Source organism: Chrysemys picta, chromosome 20 (assembly GCF_011386835.1).
Source record: "Chrysemys picta bellii isolate R12L10 chromosome 20, ASM1138683v2, whole genome shotgun sequence".
Taxonomy (NCBI): domain Eukaryota; kingdom Metazoa; phylum Chordata; order Testudines; family Emydidae; genus Chrysemys; species Chrysemys picta.
This window is the reverse complement of record NC_088810.1, coordinates 22,759,512-22,786,216: the sequence shown is the minus strand read 5'-3', so window position 1 is coordinate 22,786,216 and position 26,705 is coordinate 22,759,512. Positions and strand designations below refer to the sequence as shown.

Here is a 26,705-nt window from a genome sequence, read left to right as displayed (position 1 = left end):
TAAACCACCATTAATGGCCCACACTTTGCATAATTACAATAGGACCTCAGAGTTATACTTCATATTTCTGGCTTCAGATAGAAGAATGATACATGCATCCAAATAGAAGAAATATATTCCTATAGGTTATAACGTTTGATATGATACCTTACAAGAGACCTTTTGCACAAAGCATGTTCCAGTTACATCATATTCACACTCAAAAGCACATTTCCATAAAACATATGGAGTGCAATGACACAGAGTCAGCTGAAGAAAATTCATTATTCAACTAAAAATCCTTTCCCTTATATTCACTTAAATATTCATATTATCATAAATTAACTGGAGGGAAATTATTTTAAAGTCCTACCTATATCTTGATGTTAGGAAAGTTTTTGACACAGTCACACCAGACATTCTTATAAGCAAACTTGGGAAACATTTCCCTCAACCACATGGTTCAGACAAAATTATTATCACGTGGCTATATAACTGGTTGAAAGACTGGACTCAAAGATTGGTTATCAATGGTTTGCTGTCAATCTAGGATGCTATACCTAGGGGGTGGGGGGTAGCCAGAGGAGGTTGTCCTGGGTCTTTTACTCTTCAGTATTTTCTCTAATAACTTGAATACTGGAGTGGACAGTTCACTGATAATATTTGCAGAGGACACCAAGCTGAGAGGGGTTGCAAGCACTTTGGAAGACAGGTTAAGAATTCAAAATGAGCTTCACTAATTGGAGACTTCATCTGAAATCAACAAAATGAAATTCAATAAAGGCCTCAGCTGGAGTTTTGTACCCAATTTTGCCCAGCACACTTCAGTGGGGAAGATGTGGACAAACTGGAGAGAGTCCAGAGGAGAGCTAGTAAAATGACAAAAGTTTTAGAACCCTGACCTCTGAGGACAAATTGAAAACACTGGGCATGTTTAGTGTTCAGAAAAGCAGACTGACGGGGGACTGGGTAACAGTTTTCAAATATGTGTAGGGCCGTTTTAAAGAACATGGTGATCAATAGTTCTGCGTCCACTGAAGACAAGATGAGATGTAATTGGCTTAATCTGCATGATGGGAAATACAGGTTAGATATTAGCAATGACTTTCTAACTCTAATGATCGTAAAGTGTTGATTTCAGGCTTTCACGGGAAGTTGTGGAATCTACATCACTGAAGGTTTATAAGGAGAGTTTAGACAAAGACCAGTCAGGTCAGGTCCTGCCGCCTCCCAGAGGTCTGAACTTGGTGACCTCCCAAGGTTCCTTCCAGCCCTGGAGTTCAAGGATTCTACAATTTTATGTAATATTTAGAGCAGGGAAATATATTCTAATTCCCTTCTGATACTTTTGGAGCAAGGGGGAATATCTTCTTCTTACCACAGTTAGTACTTATCTCCCCTGGGCAGATGGCCAGCACCATGGTATTGACCAGTTAATGTACTTTGCTGCTTAGGGATTCTCTTGAGTTGGAGGGATGTAGTGCAGGGAGCATGTACAGAGCACCATCACCGTGGTGAATTTCACCCAAACTGCTTGGGATAGAAAGAATGGAGGAGAAAGGAAAACCAGAAGGCCAATGCTATGATGCAGAATAATTTTTAATGGGAATGAGCAGTGGACTACACACTTGCAGAATGAATTAACGCAGAGTACAAAGAATGTATTTTCAGGGTTACAATCCGAGCAAGAACCAATCACCCGCTCCGAAGTGAGGCTTTTCACACAAGATCATCTGCTTTCTGCCTTGAAGCTGTTGAGTTTGAAAATCATGTCCCTTTTTCAACCAAGTGACTTGTTTTAGCCAGTTCAACGTCAAATAGCAGAAAGCATAAGACTAAGCGGCAAAACCTGTAGATCATAAAGCTACAACAATATGTACCAAGTGGAAGACACAGATAGGCCTGATTTATAGAGGTGATGAACACCCACAGTCTGCAAGTCGAGTTGTAGGCATCATTGTCCATTAGATCAGTGGTGAATCTCTATCTTGTCATTTTTCTGATTGTTTCTCATTCCTCGGATCGTTCTTCTGGGTTTAGCATGGCCCGTAGTTTCCACTCTTGACTCCACAATATCCTCCCCCAGAAATGCTACGATATGACTTCTTGTTATAACCATATGAACCTCCAGAACCATATGAGCCTCCATAACAACCCCCATAGCCACCCCCGGCTCCGCCCCCATAACCACCCCCAGCTCCACCCCCGTAACCACCCCCATAACCACCCCCGACTCCACCTCCATATACTCCCCCATAACCAGTTGAGCCTCCGAATCCTCCACCAGAACCAACAACACTGTTACCTCCCCCATAACCACCACCATAACCTCCCCCATAAGTAATTGATCCACCATATGAGCCCCCAGGTCTAATTGGCAAATTTGGTAAGGAGCTTCCTACGAAGCTGTCTTGAGGACATGTAGCCATAGTTGGTCCCGGGAATCTCACAACAACTGGTGGCGCAAAGACCACTGCAGTCGAATCTCCGCATGATGAGATACACGGCTCGTTGCGGACGTCAATACATGGACGTGGGCATATATCGGGATAACAATCCTGGGGTGGGCAGTAAGTCATTTTCTGTGTTGGAGGGAATCCTGAAAAACACAGGAGGGAGTAAAGAAACCATGAGACACAGTTGAGATTGAAATAAGAGATTCATGGTTTGAGTTTTAGAGTAAGAGGGGCGAGATAGGTAGGTAGGTTTTTTGAAGGCCACATATCTGCTCCCGTTTCTTCCTTCTATTCATTCGCACCCATTCCCCTTAGGCTTCAGACACACACACACACACACAAAATCCCAGCAATTTCAAAACAAGTTACCTCTTCACTGCTTCATGCAACCATTAAGTTGCACAACACCCTGTGAAGTCAGTGAGAGCTACTTTTAATTCAAAACTGCTATTCCAGCTTGTACCAGCTAAAGGTCTGGATCAGAGATTACAACTTCTACACATAAGACTTTAAGTTTTGCCATAGTGGGTCAGCTCAGTGATCCAACTCATCCAGTGTCCTTTCTCTAATGCTGTGCAGCACGACACTCTTCAGAGAAAATGATAGGAGCCCTGACATGGCCCATTATGGAGGAAACTGCTCATAAGGAGAATTTCTTCTTACCATCAGTAAACTAGGGGCTAGATTTGCCCTGAAGGGAAATTCCTATAAAGCACTTCTAAATTCTGAAACTTATCTAGATCTTCATCATCCACTAAACTAAAAAGAACAATCAAGTTGCTCTTCAATTGTTATATTTCAAAACGGATCTCCAGCCTTTTATGGAAACAGCAGGGTCAGATGATCATCTTGGACAAATAGCTCTGAGTCCAGTGAAGTCAGCTGACCGTCTGGCAATTGTATTTATCAATAAAGAGTCAGAATAAAACTCTCCATACCTAAAGTAGCCTAAAGCTGAGATTTTTCATAATTGTCTAATGGATTTACATGCACTACCCCCTATTATATTTATTGCAAATGGGTGTCCCAATCCCATATGTGGATTTTAAAATCCCAGCATGATATGTTTAAATTCCTCCACCACCAAGGCCTGCAACTGACTAGTTGTATAAAAACTACCCTCATTATTATTGCTAAAATCACACAGTATTGGTGAAGGTTCAATCCATAGTTAAAACTATCACTAAAGCGACCACTAGAGTAATTTGAATTCAGTAGACTTACCCAGTACACCAAGGGGATGAAGTCAAGAGAAGTGGATACAACAACCCAAAGTTGCAAGCACTTTTATATGCTTTTGTAGCCAATGGGAAGGATAGGAGACACCCTTTCAATAAGCAAACAAAGTGTTTTCTTGGATGCATTACCAGTGACAGAACAAAATGTTTTCTTACTTAATATGATAATTATTATTATCCTCTAATTATTTTAATGGCTTTGCTATGGTTGATCAATTACTCAATTTTCAATTCCACTTATGGATGACATGCATATTACACCCTGAAGTTCCTTAAATCTGAAAGTTTTATGGGCAACATACCTTCCTGGTATCATCTCAGTAATCTCCTTGGTGTTGACAGAGGTATAAATCCAGTTCCATTGCATTACTTCTTCATTGAATAACTTCAAAATATGAAGGTGACTCAAAGGTGTATCAATATTACAATCTGCTGGGATCTGCAGGATTCCATTTTGTTCTTTAAATTCCAACTAGTATCTAATTAGCGGCAAGGTGGAATTCTTGAGGGGTGGGAGATATTATTCTGCAGGTGTATATTCTCACCCTTAGCTGTACACTTTGTGTTTGAGCCAACACCCTTTGGAACTGCATGAATGTCTCTCCCATCAGTTCAATGGCCTTAGAAACAGACCTTCTGGGTTACAATACTGTGCTGGACACATGACCAGGACAATAGCACAAACTCATATATTAAATGGTAATAAGTCGCCAGGACCAGATGGTATTCACTCAATAGTTCAGAAAGAACTCAAATATGAAATTGCCTAAGTACTAACTGCGGTAAGAAGCAGCCCCTCGATCCGATGATTAGCGGATAACTAATGTGACACTAATTTTTTTAAATATCTCAAGTTCAGTACAAGGTAAATTGGTTGAAACTATAGTAAAGATCAGAATTATCAGCCATATAGAGGACCGTGATACGCTGGGGAAGAGTCAATATGGCTTTTGTGAAGGGAAGTCATGCCTTACTAATCATTAGAATTCTTTGAATCAGTCCACAAATATATGGACAAGCGTGATCCAGTGGAGAATGTGTAGTTGGACTTTCAGAAAGACTTTGACAAGCTCCCGCACCAAAGGCTCTTAAACAAACTAAGGAGTTACGGGGTAAGAGGGAAGGTTCTCTCATGGATCAGTAACCGGTTAATATATAATGGGAAAGGGGAAGAAAGGAAACTTTTAGTTTTCAAAGTAGAAAGAGGTAAACAGTCGGCTCCCTAAAGGAGTTGTACTGGGACCAGTGCTCTTCCGTGTATTCATAAATGATCTGGAAAAAGAGGTAAACTTTGAATTGGCCAAGTTTGCAGACCACACAAAGTATTTATGATAGTTAAGTGCAAAGCGTACTGCAAAGAGTTACTAAGAGATCTTACAAAACTGGGTGACTGGGCAAGAAAATGGTAGTAGAATTTCAAGTTGACAAATGCAAAGTAATACAGATTGGAAAAAATTATCTCAATTATACACTAACAAGGATGGGGTCTGATTTAGCTGTTGCCACTAAAGAAAGGTCTTGGAGTTATTGTGGGGAGTTTTCTGAAAACATCCGCTCAGTCATAGACTCACAGAAATGTAGGACTGGAAGGGAACTTAGGAGGTCATCTAGTCCAGTCCCCTGCACTCATGGCAGGACTAAGTTTTATCTAGACCATCCCTGACAGGTGTTTGTCTAACCTGCTCTTAAAGATCTCTATTGATGGAGATTCCACAACCTCCCTGGACAATTTATTCCAGTGCTTAACCACCCTGGCAGTTAGGAAGCTTTTCCTAATGTCCAAACTAAACCACCCAATCTGCAATCTAAGACCATTGCTTCTCGTCCTATCCTCAGAGGTTAAGGAGAACAAGTTTTCTCCCTCCTCCTTCTAACAATCTATTATGTGCTTGAAAACTGTTATCATGCCCCCTCTCTGTCTTCTCTTCTCCAGAATATACAAACCCAATTTCTGCAATGTTCCCTTATAGGTCATGTTTTCTAGTCTTGTAATCATTTTTGTTGCTCTTCTCCGGACTTTCTCCAACTTGCCCATATCGTTCCTGAAATGCAGCGCCCAGAACTGGACACAATACTCTAGTTGAGGCCTAATCAGCATTTCTTGCTTACAGCACTCCTGATACTACATTCCAGAAAGATGATTGGTTTTTGTTTTGTTTTGGTTTTTGCAACAGTGTTACACTGTTGACTCATATTTACCTTGTGACCCACTATGATCCCCAGATCCCTTTCTGCAGTAGGCAGTCAGGCAATCTGAGGGAGTCATTTTCCATTTTGTATGTGTGCAACTGATTGTTCTTTCCTATATGGAATACTTTGCATTTGTCCTTATTAAATTTCATGTTATTTACTTCAGACCATTTCTTCAGTTTGTCCAGATCATTTTGAATTTTAATCCTATCCTCCAAAGCACTTGCAAGCCCTCCCAGCTGGATATCATCCACAAATTTTATATGTGTCCTCTCTATACCATTGTCTAAATCATCGATGAAGATATTGAACAGAACTGGACAAAGAACTGATCCCTGTAGGACCCCACTCATTATGCCCTTCCAGCATGACTGTGAACCACTGATAGCTACTCTCTGGGAACGGTTTTCCAACCAGTTATGCACCCACCTTATAGTAGCTCCATCTAGTTGTATTTCCCTAATTTGTTTATGAAAAGGTCATGCAAGACAGTATCAAAAGACTTACTAAATCAAGATATACTAGGTCTACTGCGTTCCCCCAAAGAAAGATGTTTGTTTGATTTGACATGATTTGTTCTGGACAACTCCATGCTGACTTCTACTTATCACCTTGTTATCGTCTAGGTGTTTGCAAATAGATTCCTTACTTATTTGCTCCATTATTTTTCTAAGTACTGAAGTTAAGCAGATTGGTCTGTAATTCACTGGGTGGTCCTTATTTCCCTTTGTATACCTGGGTACTATATTTGGCCTTTCCTAGTCCTCTGGAATCTCTCCCATCTTCCGTAATTTGTCGAAGATGATCACAAATGGCTCAGATACCAACTCAGTCAGCTCCTTGAGTATTCTAGGACGTATTTCATCAGGCCCTGGTAACTTGAAGACATCTGACATGTCTAAGGGTATGTCTACACTAAGAAGTTAGATCAATTTTATAGAAGTCGATTTTTATAAATCGATTTTATACAGTTGATTGTGTATGTCCCCACTAAGCGCATTAAGACAATGGAGTGCATCCTCACTACCGTGGCTAGCATCGACTCACGGAGCGGTGCACTGTGGGTAGCTATCCCAGAGTTCCCGCTGTCTCTGCTGCCCATTGGAATTATGGGTTAAGCTTCCAATACCTGATGGGGCAAAAACATTGTTGCGGGTGGTTTGGGGTTCATGTCGTCACTCTCCCCACCCTCTGTGAAAGCAACTCCAGACAATCATTTCGCGCCTTTTTGCCTGGTGCAGACACAGTAGCACAGCAAGCATGGAGCCCGCCCAACTCACCGTTGCTCTTGCAAGCATTGTAAACACCTCACGCATTATCCTGCGGTATGTGCAGAACCTGGCCAAGAGACGGCAGCACGAGGACGATTGTGATGTGGACATGGACACAGACGTTCGTGAAAGCACGGGCTGTGGCAATTGGGACATCACGGCGGCAGTGGGGCTGGTTGATACAGTGGAACGCCGATTCCGGACCCGGCAAACAAGCACAGACCGGTGGGACCGCATAGTGTTGCAGGTATGGGATGTTTCCCAGTGGCTGTGAAATTTTCGCATGCGTAAGGCCACTTTCCTGGAACTCTATGAGTTACTTTCCCCCACCCTGAAGTGCCGGAATACCAAGATGAGAGCTACCCTGACTGTTGAGAAGTGAGTGGCCATATCCATGTGGAAGCTTGCAATGCCAGACTGCTGCCGGTCAGTTGGTAATCAATTTGGAGTGGGCAAATCGACTGTGGGGACTGCTGTGATTCAAGTAGCCAATGCAATCACTGACATTCAGCTATCAAGGGTAGTGACTCTGGGAAGATTTTTTCAAATATTTTGGCATTTCGTCTTTTGGAGCGGAGTTCTGATAGCACGGATTCATCTCCCCATACACCGATCAGAGGCAGTACCTCCCGTTCGGTCCATGCTGGAGCTCTTTTGCGATTCTGGGACTCCATGTCACCTCTGCTGATGAGCTCTGCTTGGTCACCTGTGCTGATCAGCTTGCCATGCTGGCCAAACAGGAAATAAAATTCAAAAGTTCGCCAGACTTTTCCGGTCTACTTGGCCAATGCAGCTGGGTTGAGAGTCCTGTCCAGAATGGTCACAATGGAGCATTCCGGGATAGCTCCCGGAGGCCAATACTGTCAAATTATGTCCACAATACCCCAAATTCAACTCGGTGATGTTGATTTCAGTGGTAATCCCTTCGTCAGGGGAGGAGTACAGAAATTCATTTTAAGACCCCCTTAAGACGACAAAAATCGCTTTGTCGTGTGGAGGGATGCAGAGTTAAATCGATCTAACGCTGCAAAATTTGACCTAAACTCGTAGTGTAGACGAGGACTTAGTCCTGGGAGTCGAGGATGGATCAGGAAAGAAGAAATCAGAGTAATTCAGAGACAAACTTGATCACAGTACAGAAGGGCCTTCGCTTTTAACAAAATACCTCACCATTACCAGGATGGATTTTAAGTTGCTATAGAGACCTACACTTCCTGTTATGAGGAGAATAGGAAGAACAAAAGGATATATGAAATTTACTAGAGAACATTTCATGGGAATTCCGGAACAAAGGAATTGCTCTGTGATTCCTCGAATCCTATATCCATTGTACAATAATACCCAGGATCACCTCTTTCCGACAAGTTCAACTTGGAAAACTCTTCATGCTGTGATACTGGGGACTATGCAACATTCTCAACTAGATAAATAGATTGTAATCCTCCCAGAGTAAATGATTTAGCCCCACCACCTTTTTTACATATGGGGAGAGGAGAGAGGATATTGATTTACCAAAGATCACTCAAGACATCTATGGTTAACCACAAGGCCAAGATTTTCAAAAGCAACTGGTGATTTTGGTGCCCAACTTCAGACATCTTGAAAAATCCTGGCTTTTAGTAGTACTCAATGTCTATTCTCTGGACCACTGTTCCCATGAATATGTCTCAAGCGCAATCTAGGACCACGCACTTTTGAAATTCTTAATTTTCAGTTCCTCTGTGAAATTATCAGCATGAAACTGGCCAAGTGCTTCTAATATAGTAAGTAGGTGCTGTGACGGGTTCGGTCACAGAGATCCCCTTGGGACTGTCACCTGATGTGCTGAAATTACCTCTGAGCCCGTTTTCCCTGCCAGCTTGGGACTTCCAGAACCCTGTCTTGTTGAGCCAGAATCGCCAGCCTGCTGCAACACAGACCCAGGGTCTGGTCCATGTTCCCAAAGCTGCAGACTTAACTGAAAACTGCTCAGCAAGTTACCTGTCTCCAGCACTCAGTCACCCAGCTCCCAATGGGATCTAAACCCCGAATACATCCGTTTTACTCTGTATAAAGCTTATACAGGGTAAACTCATGAATTGTTCGCCCTCTATATCACTGATAGAGAGATATGCGCAGCTGTTTGCTCCCCCAGGTATTAATCACTTACTCTGCGTTTATTAATAAACAAAAGTGATTTCATTAAGTATAAAAAGTAGGAGTTAAGTGGTTTCAAGTAATAACAGACAGACCAAAGTAAGTCACCAAGCAAAATAAAGTAAAAACACGCCAGTCTAAGCCTAATACATTAAGAAACTGATTGCAGATAATATTTCACCCTCAGAGATGTTCCAATAAGGTCCTTTCACAGACTAGACTCCTTCCTAATCTGGGCCCAATCCTTTCCCCTCGTAGAGTCCTTGTTAGTTCCAGCAGACATCTCAGGTGGCAGGCAGGGGTTTTCTCATGACTGGTAGCCGTCTTTGTCCTGCTCCACCCCGTTTTATAGCTTTGGCACAGTAAGACCCCTAGTCTCCATTCTTCCTGGGTTGGCCCACACCTACACAGGAAGGTGTGCAGGTAAATAAACCATTTACAACCAATTGTCCTAGTCAATGGGAGCCATCAAGATTCTAAACCACCATTAATGGCCCACACTTTGCATAATTACAATAGGACCTCAGAGTTATACTTCATATTTCTAGCTTCAGATACAAGAATGATACATGCATCCAAATAGGAGAAATATATTCCTATAGGTTATAGCGTTTCATATGATACTTTACAAGAGACCTTTTGCACAAAGCATGTTCCAGTTACATCATATCCTTTCCCTCATATTCACTTAAATATTCATATTATCATAAATTAACTGGAGGGAAATTATTTGAAAGTCCTACCTATATCTTGATGTTAGGAAAGTTTTCGACACCGTCAAACCAGACATTCGTATAAGCAAACTTGGGAAACATTTCCCTCAACCACATGGTTGAGACAAAATTATTATCAGGTGGCTATATAACTGGTTGAAAGATGGACTCAAAAATTGGTTATCAATGGTTTGCTGTGAATCTAGAATGCTATACCTAGCGGGGTAGCCAGAGGAGGTTGTCCTGGGTCTTTTACTCTTCAGTATTTTCTCTAATAACTTGAATAATGGAGTGGTCAGTTCACTGATAATATTTGCAGAGGACACCAAGCTGAGAGGGGTTGAAGCACTTTGGAAGACAGGATGAGAATTCAAAATGAGCTTCACTAATTGAGACTTCATCTGAAATCAACAAAATGAAATTCAGTAAAGGCCTCAGCTGGAGTTTTGTCGCCAATTTTCCCCAGCACACTTCAATGGGGAAGATGTGAACAAACTGGAGAGAGTCCAGAGGAGAGCTACTAAAATGACAAAAGTTTCAGAACCCTGACCTCTGAGGACAAATTGAAAACACTGGGCATGTTTAGTGTTCAGAAAAGCAGACTGACGGGGGACTGGGTAACAGTTTTCAAATATGTGTAGGGCCGTTTTAAAGAACATGGTGATCAATAGTTCTGCGTCCACTGAAGATAAGATGAGATGTAATTGGCTTAATCTGCATGATGGGAGATACAGGTTCGATATTAGCAATAACTTTTTAACTATAATGATCGTAAAGTGTTGATTTCAGGCTTTCATAGGAAGTTATGGAATTTCCATCATTGAAGGTTTATAAGGATAGTTTAGACAAAGACCAGTCAGGTCAGGTCCTGCTGCCGCACAGGGGGCTGAACTTTGTGACATCCCAAGGTTCCTTCCAGCCCTATAGTTCAAGGATTCTACAATTTTATGTAATATTTAGAGCAGGGAAATATATTCTAATTCCCTTCTGAGACTTTTGGAACAAGGGGGAATGTCTTCTTCTTACCACAGTTAGTACTTATCTCCCCTGGGCAGATGGCCAGCACCATGCTATAGACCAGTTAATGTACTTTTCTGCTTAGGGATTCTCTTGAGTTGGAGGGATGTAGTGCAGGGAGCATGTACAGAGCACCATCACCGTGGTGAATTTCACCCAAACTGGTTGGGATAGAAAGAATGGAGGAGAAAGGAAAACCAGAAGGCCAATGCTATGATGCAGAATAATTTTTAATGGGAATGAGCAGTGGAGTACACACTTGCAGAATGAATTAATGCAGAGTACAAAGAATGTATTTTCAGGGTTACAATCCGAGCAAGAACCAATCACCCGCTCCAAAGTGAGGCTTTTCACACAAGATCATCTGCTTTCTGCCTTGAAGCTGTTGAGTTTGAAAATCATGTCCCTTTTTCAACCAAGTGACTTGTTTTAGCCAGTTCAACGTCAAATAGCACAAAGCATAAGACTAAGCGGCAAAACCTGTAGATCATAAAGCTACAATAATATGTACCAAGTGGAAGACACAGATAGGCCTGATTTATAGAGGTGATGAACACCCACAGTCTGCAAGTCGAGTTGTAGGCATCATTGTCCATTAGATCAGTGGTGAATCTCTATCTTGTCATTTCCTGATTGTTTCTCATTCCATGGATGGTTTTTCTGGGTTTCCACTCTTGACTCCAGAAGATCTTCCCCCAGAAATGCTACGATATGACTTCTTGCTATAACCACGTGAACCTCCAGAACCATATGAGCCTCCATAACAACCGCCATAACCACCAGCGGCTCCACCCCCATAACCACACCCGACTCCAGCCCCGTAACCACCCCCATAACCACCCCCAACTCCACCTCCATAAACTCCCCCATAACCACCCCCGACTCCACCTCCATAAACTCCCCCATAACCAGTTGAGCCTCCGAATCCTCCACCAGAACCAACAACACTGTTACCTCCCCCGTAACCACCACCATAACCTCCTCCGTAACTAATTGAGCCACCATTTGAGCCCACAGGTCTAATTGGCAAATTTGGTAAGGAGGTTCCTACGAAGCTGTCTTGAGGACATGTAGCCATAGTTGGTCCCGGGAATCTCACAACAACTGGTGGCGCAAAGACCACTGCAGTCGAATCTCCGCATGATGAGATACACGGCTCGTTGCGGACGTCAATACATGGACGTGGGCCATATATCGGGATAACAATCCTGGGGTGGGCAGTAAGACATCTTCTGTGTTGGAGGGATCCTGAAAAACACAGGAGGGAGTAAAGAAACCATGAGACACCGTTGAGATTGGAATAAGAGATGCACGGTTTGAGTTTTAGAGTAAGAGGGGCGAGATGAAGGCTGATGAAGGCCACATGTCTGCTCCCATTTTTTTTCCCTTCTATTCAGTCGCACCCATTCCCCTTAGGCTTCAAACACACACACAAGAAAAAGAAAAAAGAAGAAAAAAAATCCCAGCAATTTCAAAATGTTACCTTTTCACTGCTTATGCAACCATTAAGCTGCACAACACCCTGTGAAGTCAGTGAGAGCTACCTTTAATTCAAAGCTGCTATTCCAGCTTGTACCAGCTAAAGGTCTGGATCAGAGATTACAACTTCTACAACTTCTGCCATAGTGGGTCAGCTCAGTGATCTAACTCATCCAGTGTCCTTTCTCTAATGCTGTGCAGCACGACACTCTTCAGAGAAAATGATAGGAGCCCTGACATGGCCCATTATGGAGGAAACTGCTCATAAGGAGAATTTCTTCTTACCATCACTAACCTAGGGGCTAGATTTGCCCTGAAGGGAAAGTCATATAAAGCACTTCCAACTTCTCAAACTTATCTAGATCTTGATCGTCCACTAAACTAAAAAGAACAATCAAGTTGCTGTTCAATTGTTATATTTCAAAACGGATCTCCAGCCTTTTATGGAAACAGCAGGGTCAGATGATCATCTTGGACAAATAGCTCTGAGTCCAGTGAAGTCAGCTGACCGTCTGGCAATTGTATTTATCAATAAAGAGTCAGAATAAAACTGTCCCTTCCTAAAGTAGCCTAAAGCTGAGATTTTTCATAATTGTCTAATGGATTTACATGCACTGCCCCCTATTATATTTATTGCAAATGGGTGTCCCAATCCCATAAGTGGATTTGAAAATCCCAGCATGATATTTTTAAAGTCTGCCACCACCAAGGCCTGCAACTGACTAGTTACAGAGAGTCTCTTTTGGAAAGTAAAACTACCTTCATTAATATTGCTAAAATCACACATTATTGGTGAAGGTTCAATCCATAGTTAAAACTATCACTAAAGCAAAAAGTAGAGTAATCTGAATTCAGTAGACTTACCCAGTTCACCAAGGGGATGAAGTCAAGAGAAATGAATAGAACAACCCAGAGTTGCAAGCACTTTTATATGCTTTTTTAGCCAATGGGAAGGATAGGAGACACCCTTTCAATAACCAAAAAAATGTTTTGTTGCTTTGTATGATAATTACTATTATCCGTTAATTATGGTAATGGCTTTGTCATGGTTGATCAATTAATCGATTTCCAATCCCACATACGGATGGCATCCGTATTACACCCTTAATTCCTTTAATCTGAAAGTGTTTTGGCCAACATACGTTCTTGGCATCATCTCACTGATCTCCTTGATGTTGACAGTGGTATAAATTCAGTTCTGTTGCATTACTTCTTCATTGAAGAACTTCAAAATATGAAGGTGACTCAGAGGTGTATCAATATTACAATCTGCTGGGATGTGCAGGATTCCATTTCATTCTTTAAATCCCGACTAGTATCTAATTAGCGGCAAGGTGAAATTCACCCTTCTTAATTCTTGTGAGACACGAATGTCTCTCCAATCAGTTCAATGGCCTTGGAACCAGGCCTGCTGGGTTACAATACTGTGCTGGATACATGACCAGGACAATGGCACAAACAGATACATTAAATGGTAATAAGTCACCAGGACCAGATGGTGTTCACCCAAATGTTCAGAAGGAACCCAAATGTAAATTTGCAGAACTGCTAACTGTGATAACTATCCTGTCGCTTAAATCAGCCTCTCTATGAGATTACTGGCAGATATGATGCCAATTTTGAGACAAGTCTCCTAAATTCAGTACAAGGTAAATTGGTTGAAAGAAATATCAGCCATATAGAGGACCGTGATACGCTGGGGAAGAATCAATATGGCTTTTGTGAAGGGAAGTCATGGCTTACTAATCATTAGAATTCTTTGTGTTGGTCAACAAATATGTGGAGAAGGGTGTTCCAGTGGAGAATGTGTATTTGGATTTACAGAAAGTCTTGGATAAGCTCCTGCACTAAAAGCTCTTACATAAACTAAGGAGTATACTAAACTTCTACCAACCTGCAGCAGCACCCTCTGCCGTGGCACCACAATCCTAGCTCTGACCTGATGAGGAGGGGATACCCATGGGGGCAAGGAAGAGAGTGCCAGCTTTGGGATAAGAGGGAAGGTCCACTCATGAATCAGAAACTGGTTAAAACAGAGGGAGGAAAGGGGTACCAAGAAAATGTTCAGTTTTCAAAGTGGAAAGCAGTAAATAGCTGGCTCCTTCAAGGAGCTTTACTGGGACCAGTGCTGTTCAGCGTACTGAGAAATGATATGGAAAAGTGGGGCATACTGTGAGTTGGCAACGTTGGCAGAGCACACAAAATTACTCAAGATAGTTAAGTTGAAATCATTCTGCAAAGAGTTACAAAGGCATCTTACAAAACTGGGTGACTGGCAAGAAAATGGCAGATTAAATTGCATGTTGGTACATGCAAAGTAATGCACATTGGAAAACATAATCCCAGTTATACATACACAATGATGGGGTTTAAATTAGCTGTTACCCATCAGGAAAGAGATTTTAAACTCACTGCAGGTAGTTCTCTGAAAATATCTGCTCAATGTCCAGCAGCCGTCAAAAAAGCTAAGAGAATGTTAGGAATCATTATGAAACGGATAGGCTCCTAAAACAGAAAAACATTGTAATGCCACTATAGAAATCCATGGTATGCCACCCCTGGAATACTGCGTGCAGTTCTGGTCACTCCATCTCAGAAAAGATCTAGAGAAAGCCCAGAGAAGGGCAACACAAATGATTAAGGGTATAGAACAGCTTCCATATGAAGCGAGATTAAAATGACTGGAAGTGTTCAGCTTGGAAAAGAGAGGATTGAGGGGGGACGTGATAGAGGTCTATACAATCATGAACCATGTAATGCTATTTACCCTTTCACATAACACATGAACCAGGGGTCATCCAAAGAAATGAATAGGCAGCAGGTTTAAAACAAACATGAGGAAGTACCTCTTCATGCAACACACAGTCAATTTCTGCAACTTGTTCCCAGGGGACAAGGCCCAAATTATAACTGAATTCAAAAAAGAATTCGGTAAGTTCACAGAAGATAGGTCCATCTATGCCTAGTAGCCCAGCTGGACAGGAAGGCAACCCCATGTTCTGGGTGTCCCTAAACCTGTGACTTCTAGAAGCTGGGCCTGGATGACAAATTGTCCATTTCTGTTCTCTCTTGCTGAAGCATCTGGCACCAGCCCCTATTGAAAGATAAGAGCATACGCTTTCGTGGGCTACAGCCCACTTCATCGGATGCATAGAATGGAACACACAGAAAGAAGCTGCCATACCAACTGTGTGTATAAATATCTGTATGTATAAATATCTTCTTTCTGTGTGTGTTCCATTCTATGCATCCCATGAAGTGGGCTGTTGCCCATGAAAGCTTATGCTCAAATAAATGTGTGAGTCTCTAAGGTGCCACAAGTCCTCCTGTTCTTTTTGCGGATACAGACTAACACAGCTGCTACTCTGAAACCTGTTGGAAAATAGGATACTGGGCTAGATGGACCATTGTTCTAACCCTGCAGGCCATTCTGATGTTCATGACTTATCCACAACTTAAATCCCTCCATAGCCTTCAAAGTAGAGCTGAAGCAGGATTGGAGTGTTGCGATAATGTTTTGTGCTCTCGCTCTGCTCAGTAGTGACTTTCAGCCTAATGCAATTGGACTTTCCAGTCTGAAGAGATGTCCAGTTAAGTGATCATTAGTTTAGGGACAGGAATACAGGTGACGATCATAACAGGACACCCAAGGGCTACCTACAGCCGGCTTGCTCCTGGGTTGCAGTGAAAAGTGGCAGTAGGAGAAAGGAACGAGTGCAGTTGTATAAAGGCTTGTATGAACTCTGGAACCTGTAACAAGACACTTGTTACAATGGGACAATGTAACTGACAAAGGACAGGAAGAATCACATGAGCGATGGAAGTAAAGCCTACTTACTCAGGGGCAGAATGGTTGAGGAATAACGTTCTAGAGCAAAGTAGACTAATCCAGTGTATGACCAGCTTCAGCCCAGGATGCAAGATCCTCCTTTTTCAAAGAAGTACCCTATCCCTGCTGGAATGATTTTTAAATTGCTATATACAGCCCATGACCATAGGCGCCGACGGAAAAAAATTGGTGGGTGCTCAGCACCCACCGGCAGCTCCCTGTGGCCCTGCCCCGCTGCTCCAGCTCGCCTTCACCTCCTCCATGAGCGCGCTGGCGTGTCCTGCTTCTCCCCCTTCCCTCCCAGCGCTTGCGCCGCGAAACAGCTGATTCGCGGGGCGAGGAGGGGGAACGTGGCGCGCTGGGGGAAGAGGCGGGGCGGGGGCGGGGATTTGGGGAAGGGATCCAATAGGGGCAGGGAGGGAGTGGAGTTAGGGTGGGGACTTTGGGGATGGGGTTGGAATGGGGGTGGGGCCAGGGGAGGGGGGTGCGGGTACCCACCAGTGCCGGAGAAAGTTGGCACATATGCCATGACCTGAAGAAGTGCTCAGTGTAGCTCAACTGCTTGTCTCTCCACAACAGACGTTGATCCAATAAAAGATATTCCCTGACCCTCCATGTCTCGCTAATATACAGTCCAAGCATAGCTTCCTATCACGAGTGAAGTAGGAAGAACAAAAGACTCTGTGAAGCTTACTGGGGAACTCTCTGTGAATATTTAGGAAGAGAGGAATTGGTCAGTCGTTCCTCTGGTCCTAGATCATTTGGTCAATAATACCCAGTGGCACCTCTTTCAAAGAAGTTCATCTAGGAAAGGTTTAATATATTGTGCTAGTGGGGATTATAGGACAATGTCCGATAGATAAATGTTCTTCATACTTTATACTAAAGCACATGGGAGCCTTCAACTAGGCTCAGAACAGCCTGGAAAAGAAATGTATAGACATGCTTAAAGAGACGGAGCATGCTTTTCCTACAAAGGAGAATACACATCACTAGCGGAGCTGGAGTGTCCTAGGAAAATATTACTTGAAATATAGGGCCAAATCCTCAGCTGGTGTAAACTGGAATAATATCATTGGTGTTGACTCAAGTCTCACATGACTGGAAGTCCCTTCAGAGATGAATTTATAATAATAGAATCATAAAAATGTGGGGCTGGAAGGGACCTTGAGAAGTCATCAAGCCCATGCCCCTGAACTGAGGCAGGACCAAGTAAACCTAGACCATCCCCAATAGGTGTTTATCCAACCTGTCCTTAAAAACCTCCAGTGATGGGGATTCCACCGCCACCCTTAGAAGCCTATTCCACAGCTAAATTACCCTTAGCGCCAGAAAGATTTCCTAATAGCTAATCTAAATCTCCCTTGCTGCATTTTAAGCCCCATTACTTCTTGTCCTATTTTCAGTGGACATAGAGAACAGTTGATCGTAACTACCCTGAACATATTTGAAGACATGTATCAGGTCACTTCTCAATCTTCATTTCTCAAGACTAAACATGCTCCGTTTTTTTTTTAACCTTTTCTTATAGGTCAGGTTTTCTAAACCTTTTGTCATTTTGGTTTCTCTACTCTGGCGTCTCTCCCGTGTGTCCACAACTTTTAGAGTATGGTGCCCAGAACTGGACATGATGTTTCAACTGAGGCCTCACCTGAGCCAAATGGAGCGGGACAGTTACCTCCTGTGTCTTACATACAACACGCCTGTTAATACAGCCTAGAATGATATTATCCTTTTTCACAACTGCATCACACTGTTGACTCGCATTCAGTTTGTGATCCACTATAGCCCCCAGATCCTTTTCAGCAGTACTACCACCTTGCCAGTTTGCTGAGGAGGAAAATGCAACCCACAGGGGCATATTAGAAGGGAACTCAAGTTATTGGATTTCAATGGGCATTGTATCAGCCCCAGACTGTATTAAAAACCTTGCCCTTAATCTCTCTATTCAGGACCTCCCTATCATTCATATGGGGATAATGATTCATGGGTTTATAGATTCCAAGGCCATAAAAGGGACCATTGTGATCATTCATGTTGATCACTTGTATAATGCAGGCCATTGAATGTCCCTGAAAAAAATCCTAGAGCATGTCTTTTAGAAAAACATTCTGCGGGACCTTGGGCAAGTCAGTTCATTGCCTCCCCATCTGCAAAATGGTCATGATTGTCCTTCCTCCCACCCTTTCTCAGCCATGTCTTGTCAACTCTTCAAGATGGGGACTGTCTCAGACTCTGGGCCTGTAATGTGAGCAGCACACTGGGGCCCTGATCTCAGCAGAGGCATACAGGAGATCCTGGAGTTCAAATTATAAATGATAACATTAATAGTAATTAGGTGGGGCGGTATTCTAGTTCTAGTCTTTCCACTGAAGTGGCCTTGGGCAACTCAGTTAGGATGTGTGCCTCAACGGTCTCTTCATTAGGTAATAAAATAATAATTACCTGCTTCATACGAGTGCGGTGCCATGAAGGGTGAAAATGTAAGCTGCTATAAAAGTTATAGTCAGACTTATTTTTATGGTCTGAAGCTGTAAAAGGAAGGATTAGCAGCTGCAGGGCGGAACGGTCAGGAAACGGAGGGCAGGAGGCCAAGAGAAGTGGAAGGAAGAGGATGGTAGACGGTCAGAGCTGTGGGATCGCTACAAATGGTCCCCGGTAAAGGCTTTACAAAAGAAGAGCATTTCAGTGGCAGGTCCCAAAGAAACTGAGGGGGGCGGGGCGGGGGCGGGGGATGCGTGAGAGTGAGGAGATAAAGAGTATGAGAAGGATTCAAAAAGATTGGTTAGAAGGTAGTCTATGGGGAAAAGAGTATGAGGACCAAAAGGAGAAAATGGGCCAGAGATATGGCCAAGAACTAAAGGACAGAGTCATCAACACCCTTTCTTTAATTAGCTATATATGCAAGTTCCTACATAGCCCCTATTACAGAGTTGGCCAACCTGAGCCTGAGAAGGAGCCAGAATTTGCCAATGTACATTGCCAAAGAGCCACAATAATACATCAGCAGCCCCCCATCAGTCCCCCCCACCTCCTGCCTGCCGGCAGCCCTGCCGATCAGCACTTCCCCCTCCCTCCTTCCCGCCACGATCAGCTGTTTTGCAGTGTACAGGAGGCTCTGGGATGGAGCAGGGAGGAGTCAGGGTGCAGCAGGGGAGGGGGCGGGAAGGGGCGGGGGCCTTGGGGCAAGGGGTGGAGTGGGGGCAGGGCCTGGGGTTGAGCAGTGGAAAGTTGGCACCTGTAGCTCCAGCCCCGGAGCCAGCGCCTATGCAAGGAGCCGCATATTCACTTCTGAAGAGACGCATGTTGGCCACCCCTGGGCTATTATAATATTAGTGGATCATTGGAACTTCTATTCTTACTCTACTCTCCACAGTGTGATCTGGGTTTACCTCCATCACAGAGACGTGTCTTCCTACTGACAGCTTGTTTGCCCTGTTTTTGTAGCCAGGTTGGTCCTGGGATATTAGAGACAATGTGGGTGAGGTCATACCTTTTATTGGACCCACTGCTGTTGAGGAAAGAGACGAGCTTGTGAGCCACACAGAGCTACGCCACCTTGTGATGTGCTATTTCCCCAACGATATGTTAACCTCTGCAATGAGCCCTGGTGGCACATCATGTGGCGACACAAGAGCGGTGGTCTATGTACTACCAGTTGTAGTCACATTCCGGGACCAATTCTCAGCACTTGCTCTCAGGGAATAAGGAATGTGTATGGTTCCGGGGGCTCCTATGAGTGTGGGGGCTCCAAAGGTTTTGGTACCTCCGACGGTTCCAGGGGATCATAGAGTTCTGGGGTTCTCTATAAGGGTGTAGATACGGCTGTGGAAGTTGTGGGCCGTGTTAAATCCAGAAGAAATTTGCACAGAACAAGGAAACACCAGGAAATGAAAAGCAAGATACAGTTTCACAACTAAGCTTATGGGCATGGCTTTCAGAAGTGCTGACTATCCATAACTCCGAGGGAAGTCAAAGGGAACCAGGAAAGCGCAGCACCTCTTTAAATCAGATCTACATATGTTTTTCCCTTGTTATGCTTTTCCTTATATTAATAGCTATTTTGTTTTATAATGTCTCAGCTTAAGCCCCTGTTTATATCATATGTGGTCCTTTTTTGACATCAGGTGAGGTAAAACAAGTAATCTAAAATGTTGAAATTAGGACTGGACTGTCAAACTCTACAGATGCAACCAAGAACAAAGCACATCCTGTGTTAAATGCCGTGAAACCCTGGAATTATATTTGCTCTACTCTGCATCACTTTGTTCTGAAAGTATAGACTTGACTTCTCATTTGCTTTAAAATTCTGTTGCATCGTAATATCGGCCTTCTGGTTTTCCTTCCTCCTGCATTATGTACAGACCGCTTGGTAAAACTCATGCCTGTGCAAGGGACCTGCATTAGGCCTATGTACTATTTAAGCCTCACTCAGGTAAGATGAGAATCTGGCCTGTGAAGTGATCATTAGCACTGTGCACAGCCTTTGGACATGGGTCAGTTTCATTATTGTTACATACATCTGCCAAAGAGGGTTCAGATTCAGAGTCCTTGGGTTGAAAGGCTATATGTCTCTTCACTAACGCCACTTGTGGAGAACAGGAGAGCTGCCTGTAATATGTTTATGAGTATTACATATCCATCCATTTGTTTAGTAGCTATTAAATTGCTTGCTAGGTGACTACCAAAGAGTTAATTCTGCGAGAGCTAGCTACAGTTGGCTGACAAGCAGACAGTGGCTCCAGATAACCCCTAAAGCTAGTACACAAAAGCCTACAGAGCTTTCAAATCCTTCGAAGTTTTACCTCTACTTTGCTTAAGGCACTGCCGTGCGAGTGATTCCAAGGGAGACGTGATCCAGACAGAGAACCTATCAAAGAGCTTTGAAACTCTTTAAAGCACAGGCTCTGATGAGATGGAGATGGAGGATCTGCATGAGGCATTCTGCTCTTTGGACTCCAGAAGTGTGCAGGGAGGGAGGAGGGCCTGGGATAAGCTAGGGCCATGTAAGATACAGGTAAGACATAGGCTCATAGACTCCAAGGCTAGAAGGAACTCTTTTAATCATCTAATCTGACCTCCTGGATATCACAAGCCATAGAACTTCCTCCAAAATAATTCCTTATGAAGTAGAGCATATCTTTTAAACAAAACATCCAATTACCAGTGACGGCCTTGGTAAATTGTTCCAATGGTTCATTACCTTCACTGTCAATATTTTACATCTGATTTCCAGTCTGAATTTGTCTAGCTCCAAGTTGCGACAGTCGATTCTTGTTTACCTTTGTATAAAAGTGTGTAGACTGTCTAATATAGTAAGGTATGTTTCTCTGAAAGACCTGGTTTCTAACAGCACTTTAAAAGAGTAGCGGGGGTCTATTATAATCCGGCAGCAGCAGCTTTGGTAAAACACTGTGCAAACCATACTTTGTTTTAAGTACTCACTCGGTCACTGTAATAATCTCTAGTCATTGCTCCCAATTGGAAGTTGACAGGAAGGGCCAAAATGCAGCTAAGGAATCAGAGATGGGACATAAAGGACTGCAGCCAAAGTCCTGGTCAGAAAGTGGGGGAGAGAGGTGGAGGTAACGAGACCTGTCACCTGAGGGAATGGACTTGAGGAGATCATGCAGGGTCAGGGGTGTAGTTAACCCAGTGACCATAATGAGCTCACCAATGATCTCCTGAAGAGACAATATCCCCCAGTGGCTATTTGATTTTCATTAGGATTTTACTAGTATTTTCATTAAAAAAAATACTTGTTAGAATTGACTGGCTAGAGCCACAGCTGGTGTTAACCAGCGTCAGATTCCACTGGCATATTCAGATGGTCCTAGACAGGGCTGTACCAGGTAAGGGGCTGGGGTGGAGGTAGTGAATCATGTTTGGTGTTATTCAGGCTGGAGGTTCCCAAGAGCTCCACCCCACCAAGTAAGCCCTTTTCAAGATGGCCTGATTCTTATGACATCTTTCGATCACAGCCATGCAAAAATCTATGGATAGCATCAATGTAATCTTATATATCTGCACCGCCTATTAGCTCATCTAGGGTGTGGTACCATTATTCAGCTTCAGAACCAAATAATTCCAAGGGTGTTAATTAAATCTTCGTTCTGGAGCATTAAAGCAGGGTGTATACTAATTCCAGCAAGAAAAACTAGCAATCTTGGCTTTCATTTCTTCAGGCTCCCTACTGAAGGCTAAGAGAGCCTGCTAAACAAATTTACAGACATGCCTAAAGATAGAGAAGGTTGTTCTACCATAAAGAAGAAGTGTGTACATGTCACTGAGAGAGCTGGACTGTCCTGCGGTAAAATACAGCACTAGCGCCTCTTCTGGTATCTTAGCACACAGCTGAATACAAATTTTCAGACTAATGGTTTGTTTGACGCAAAATGCGGTTTCAGTCGCCCCAAAACTTGACACAAATGGTTTCAGCCATTCACAAGATGTCTGGAGGAAGAAGAAGGCTGTCAATAAAGAAGTGGTAATAGTGGGATGCCGCCCGACCCCGTTATAACCTATAGCCTGGCAGATAGAGCATTCACCTTAGACACGGGTTCAAGCCCCTGCTCTGGAACATCTCAAGGTGAAACAGATTGGTCAGAGCACAGAACAGCTCAAGACAGACTTTTTCAATTAACCAAAAATTCCAGAGAATTTAAGATTCAGTTTGACCCAAGTTGATTTTTTTTTTCTTTTTGTTTGCAGTGTTGTAGTAGCGTGTTGGTGTCAAGATATTAGAGAGACAAAGTGGGTGAGTTCATATCTTTTATTGGACCAAGTTCTGTCGAGGAGAGAGACAAACTTTCGAGTTATGCTGAGCTCTTCTTCCATGCTGGGAAAGGTACTCAGGGTGTCACAGCTAAATACAAGGTGGAACAGATGGTTTAGCATAAGTAGTTAACACATATTCTAAGAGACCATTCAAGGTAAAGTGGCCCATTGAGTTGTGCAGTCACAGAACAAAAAAGGGGGATTAGTGGGTTATAATAAGCCACAAATCCAGTGTCTCTGTTCAGTCCATGATTTTTAGTATCTAGCAAAGTTGTAAATTTAAACACCCAGCCTTGTGATTTGAAGGTGTTAGGTTACTTCACCTTGAATGGTCTCTTTGAATATGGGTTAGCTACTTATACTAAACAATCTGTTCCACCTTGTATTTAGCTGTGATGCTCCGAGTCCCTTTCCCAGACCTGCAGAAGAGATCTGTGTGGCTCGAAAGCGTGTCTCTTTCACGAACAGTTGGTCCAAGAGAAAAATATTACCTCACCCACCGTATCTTTTTTTTTCTTTTATTTATTTCTTTTATTAATTATTATTATTTATGTATTTATTGATTTATTGATTTATTTATATTTGGAACTGCCACTAAACTGAAAAATCAGTTATTTCTCCTGCTGCAGTAGTGACCGTCAATGAGTCACATGACTGGCGGTCCTTCAGAGCTGAATTTCTAATCCTTTTACAATGAAATTGGCCCCAGGGCAGAGGGCCAGCCCAAAGTTCTATGCTCCACTTCCGTCCCACTTAAACCCTAGTTTGAAAGTTTAATAGGGATTTAAATGGTGCATATGCCTTCTGCCAGAACTGTGTCCAGGAGATAACTTCAACCCACAGAGCCATATTTGAAGGCCATTTAACTCATTGAAAAGATGTCTATTGGTTTCCTTCCAGTTACCTGCCTTTGCAGGAGCCTCAAGCATTGGTAGAACTTGGTCCCTTCCATTCTCTGCCTGTGGCAGACAATAGTTTAGACTCCTGTGGACTGTAATATTTTATTTCATTTAGGTTGGTGAGAGTGATTGTGTGGGCGCCGGGTAGTTTTGGTGGCCTGTGAAATACCTTAAACTCTATTAATCCATTTCAAAGGGCCCCGCGAGAATAGTTAGGGGTAGGAATCTGAAACATACAGAATCAAATCTCCCATCCTCTTAGAAGTTACAAGGGTAAATTCCACCATACCCCCAAATAGATACTCGTCTGGATTTAAAAAAAGAAAAAACTAACCTAGACTCCTGTGCACAACAGCAGATTGTGCTACTGATACATATCTGAGCCAGCGCATATTATCAGGTTATTAAATTCTCATTTTGACACCAATGAAGTCAGTGGAATGAAACAAGGAAAGAATATGGTACGTAACGATTTATGATTAAAGCAATTTGCAGGGTGCAATGTGCGTAGCCTACAATCTGGGAATGCCTCATAACCATAAACAATTATTAAAACAATTACCAAAATTAGAGGTGTTACCCGCGTGAAAATTTAATTTGGTAAGTGACAAGGACTTCCTTCACAAAGGGCTTCTCTTGATGGTTTAACAAAACCACAATAAAGTGTTCACAACTCAGAGCTCTTCTAACCACTGCTCTTGACTTATTTTCCTCGGCGAACTTGGTAAAAGTGATTTGACTCAAAACTCCTTATTAGTATTAAAATGTTGCTTTAGTGTTAGTTTTAACATAGAATTGAAACCTGCACAAACATTCTGGAATTCTAAGCCATGTTAGCGAGTTTCCTTCCATTAAAGAGGTGGGGGTTTTTTAGTTTGTTGTACAGCTAAGTGAATAATTCAATTATTGGTTTGTTTTTGAGTGCTTTTTACCCTTTTAAAAAATTAAAACTTGCTAAAGCTTGAAACAAAAGATTTTTTTAAATGACAAGTAATAATGCCTTTTTCAAAATATTTTTTCCATTTTTTTTTCAGCTGAAACTATTTGTGACATGCACCCCAAATTCACAAACGGTTTCAGTTAACTCCAAATTCAATGAACAAACAATTCATCCCAAAAATGTTGCCCAGTCAGATGCAGGCAGTGGTGGAGTCCAGATTCAGGTGGAAAATATAAGGTGGGTAATTTCAAAACCACAGAGAGATTTGGGACTCCGAATTCTGGTTAAATTTAAATTGGATATTCATAAGCCTTAGACAGCTTTCAAAAAATATCAGCCTAAAAGGTACTTGGCTACTAGAGAGTATTATTTTGGCATGTTTTAAATATATACATAAATGGCCAAATCCTCGTCTGACTTACGGGAGACAGTGTTTCTGTAGCCGGGTCGGTCCCAGGATATTAGAGAGATAAGGTGAGTGAGGTGATATCTTTTACTGGACTAACTCCTGCTGATGAGAGAGACAAGCTTTCAAGCTACACCAAGCTCTTTTTCAGGCCCCAAAGAGCTCTATGTAGCTCTAAAACTTGTCTCTCTCAAAATATTTTCTTGACCACCTTGTTTTACTAGAGTCAGGACAAAATACACCTGGAGAGGATCTGGCCCTACTAATTCCATCAGGCTGTGGTGATCAGCTTTCATAGATATTTTGAAGTGGAACTAGCTAGCTGGCTAGACTCCAAAGTTTGCATATCCTCCTTTTTCAGGGAAAAGCTCACCTGTATCTTACTTGTATAAGGGACAAACTCTCCCGATGGGAAGATTATTCTATAATGGACCATTCCAGGGTTCTTATCATTTTTTCTGCAGTATCTGGTGCTTAACACTATAAAGGACAGAATAATGAACTAGCTGGAAAAGTGGGCTGATTTGGTCTAGAAATTCCTGAGTTCTAATGTGTACAACTAACATTTTTAGATCCAGCTTCTTGGCAGGTAAAAGTTAGTGTGGGTCCACTGAAAGAAAGTGAATTGTGACCATTTATATAATCTGTGGGTTTTCTTTTCACAAAAGAATATTTTCTGCTTTTTCATTTGCATGTATTGCTGACTCACAAGCTTCAGAAACCTGTTACTGCACAGAACAGGTTTGCACACTGAGATTAAATCTTAAAAAAGGAGGTGGAATTATTAGCATTATCTCCACCCTGCTCTGCCCTATAATTTTCTAAACTGGTTTGAAAATAACATAGACTCTCAGATTCCAAGGCCAGAAGGGACGATTGTGATCATCTAGTCTGACCTCCTCTATAACATAGGCCATAGAAATTCCCCCAAACAATTCCTTCTGAACTAAAGCATATCATTTAAATAAAACCCAGTCTTGACTTAAAAGCTGCCAGTGATGGAGAATTCACTATGACCCTTGGTAAATTCTTCCAAGGGTTAATTATTCTCACTCTTAAAATTTTACATCTTATTTCCAGTCTGTATTTGTCTAGCTTCAACTTCCAGCCATTGGATTTTGCTATAATTTTGTCTGCTCGACTGACGAGCCCATTATCAAATATTTGTTCCCCATCTAAGTAATTATAAACTGGGATCAAGTCACCCTTAACCTTGTCTTTGTTAAGCAGAATAGACTGAACTCTTTGAAGGTTTGTTTTCTAATCATCTCATCCTTCTTGTGCCTCTTCTTTGTCAATGATAGAATGTTTGTATATAATGTGCTTACTTATTACAATCAGAGAGTTTAACCAAACCATCATCCTTAGCCTTCCT

General features: G+C 42.5%; 1 protein-coding gene and 1 pseudogene across 1 annotated transcript; both read right to left on the bottom strand.

The window, feature by feature from the left end:
- Positions 1 to 1,560: 1,560 nt before the first annotated feature.
- LOC112060073 (scale keratin-like) lies at positions 1,561 to 3,688 on the bottom strand. The gene is made up of 2 exons (XM_024108554.2): positions 3,660 to 3,688; positions 1,561 to 2,578 (listed from the first exon to the last, which is right to left on the bottom strand). Exon 2 carries the CDS (start codon positions 2,556 to 2,558, stop codon positions 2,016 to 2,018), a length of 543 nt encoding a protein of 180 aa, XP_023964322.1. The 5' UTR covers positions 2,559 to 2,578; positions 3,660 to 3,688; the 3' UTR covers positions 1,561 to 2,015.
- A 7,952-nt stretch (positions 3,689 to 11,640) lies between these two features.
- LOC135976689 (scale keratin-like) lies at positions 11,641 to 12,229 on the bottom strand (annotated as a pseudogene).
- Positions 12,230 to 26,705: the final 14,476 nt, after the last annotated feature.

Excerpts from the sequence above, each read along its gene's own strand:
- LOC112060073 (XM_024108554.2), bottom strand. The coding sequence starts at position 2,558 with ATGACTTACTGCCCACCCCAGGATTGTTATCCCGATATATGCCCACGT.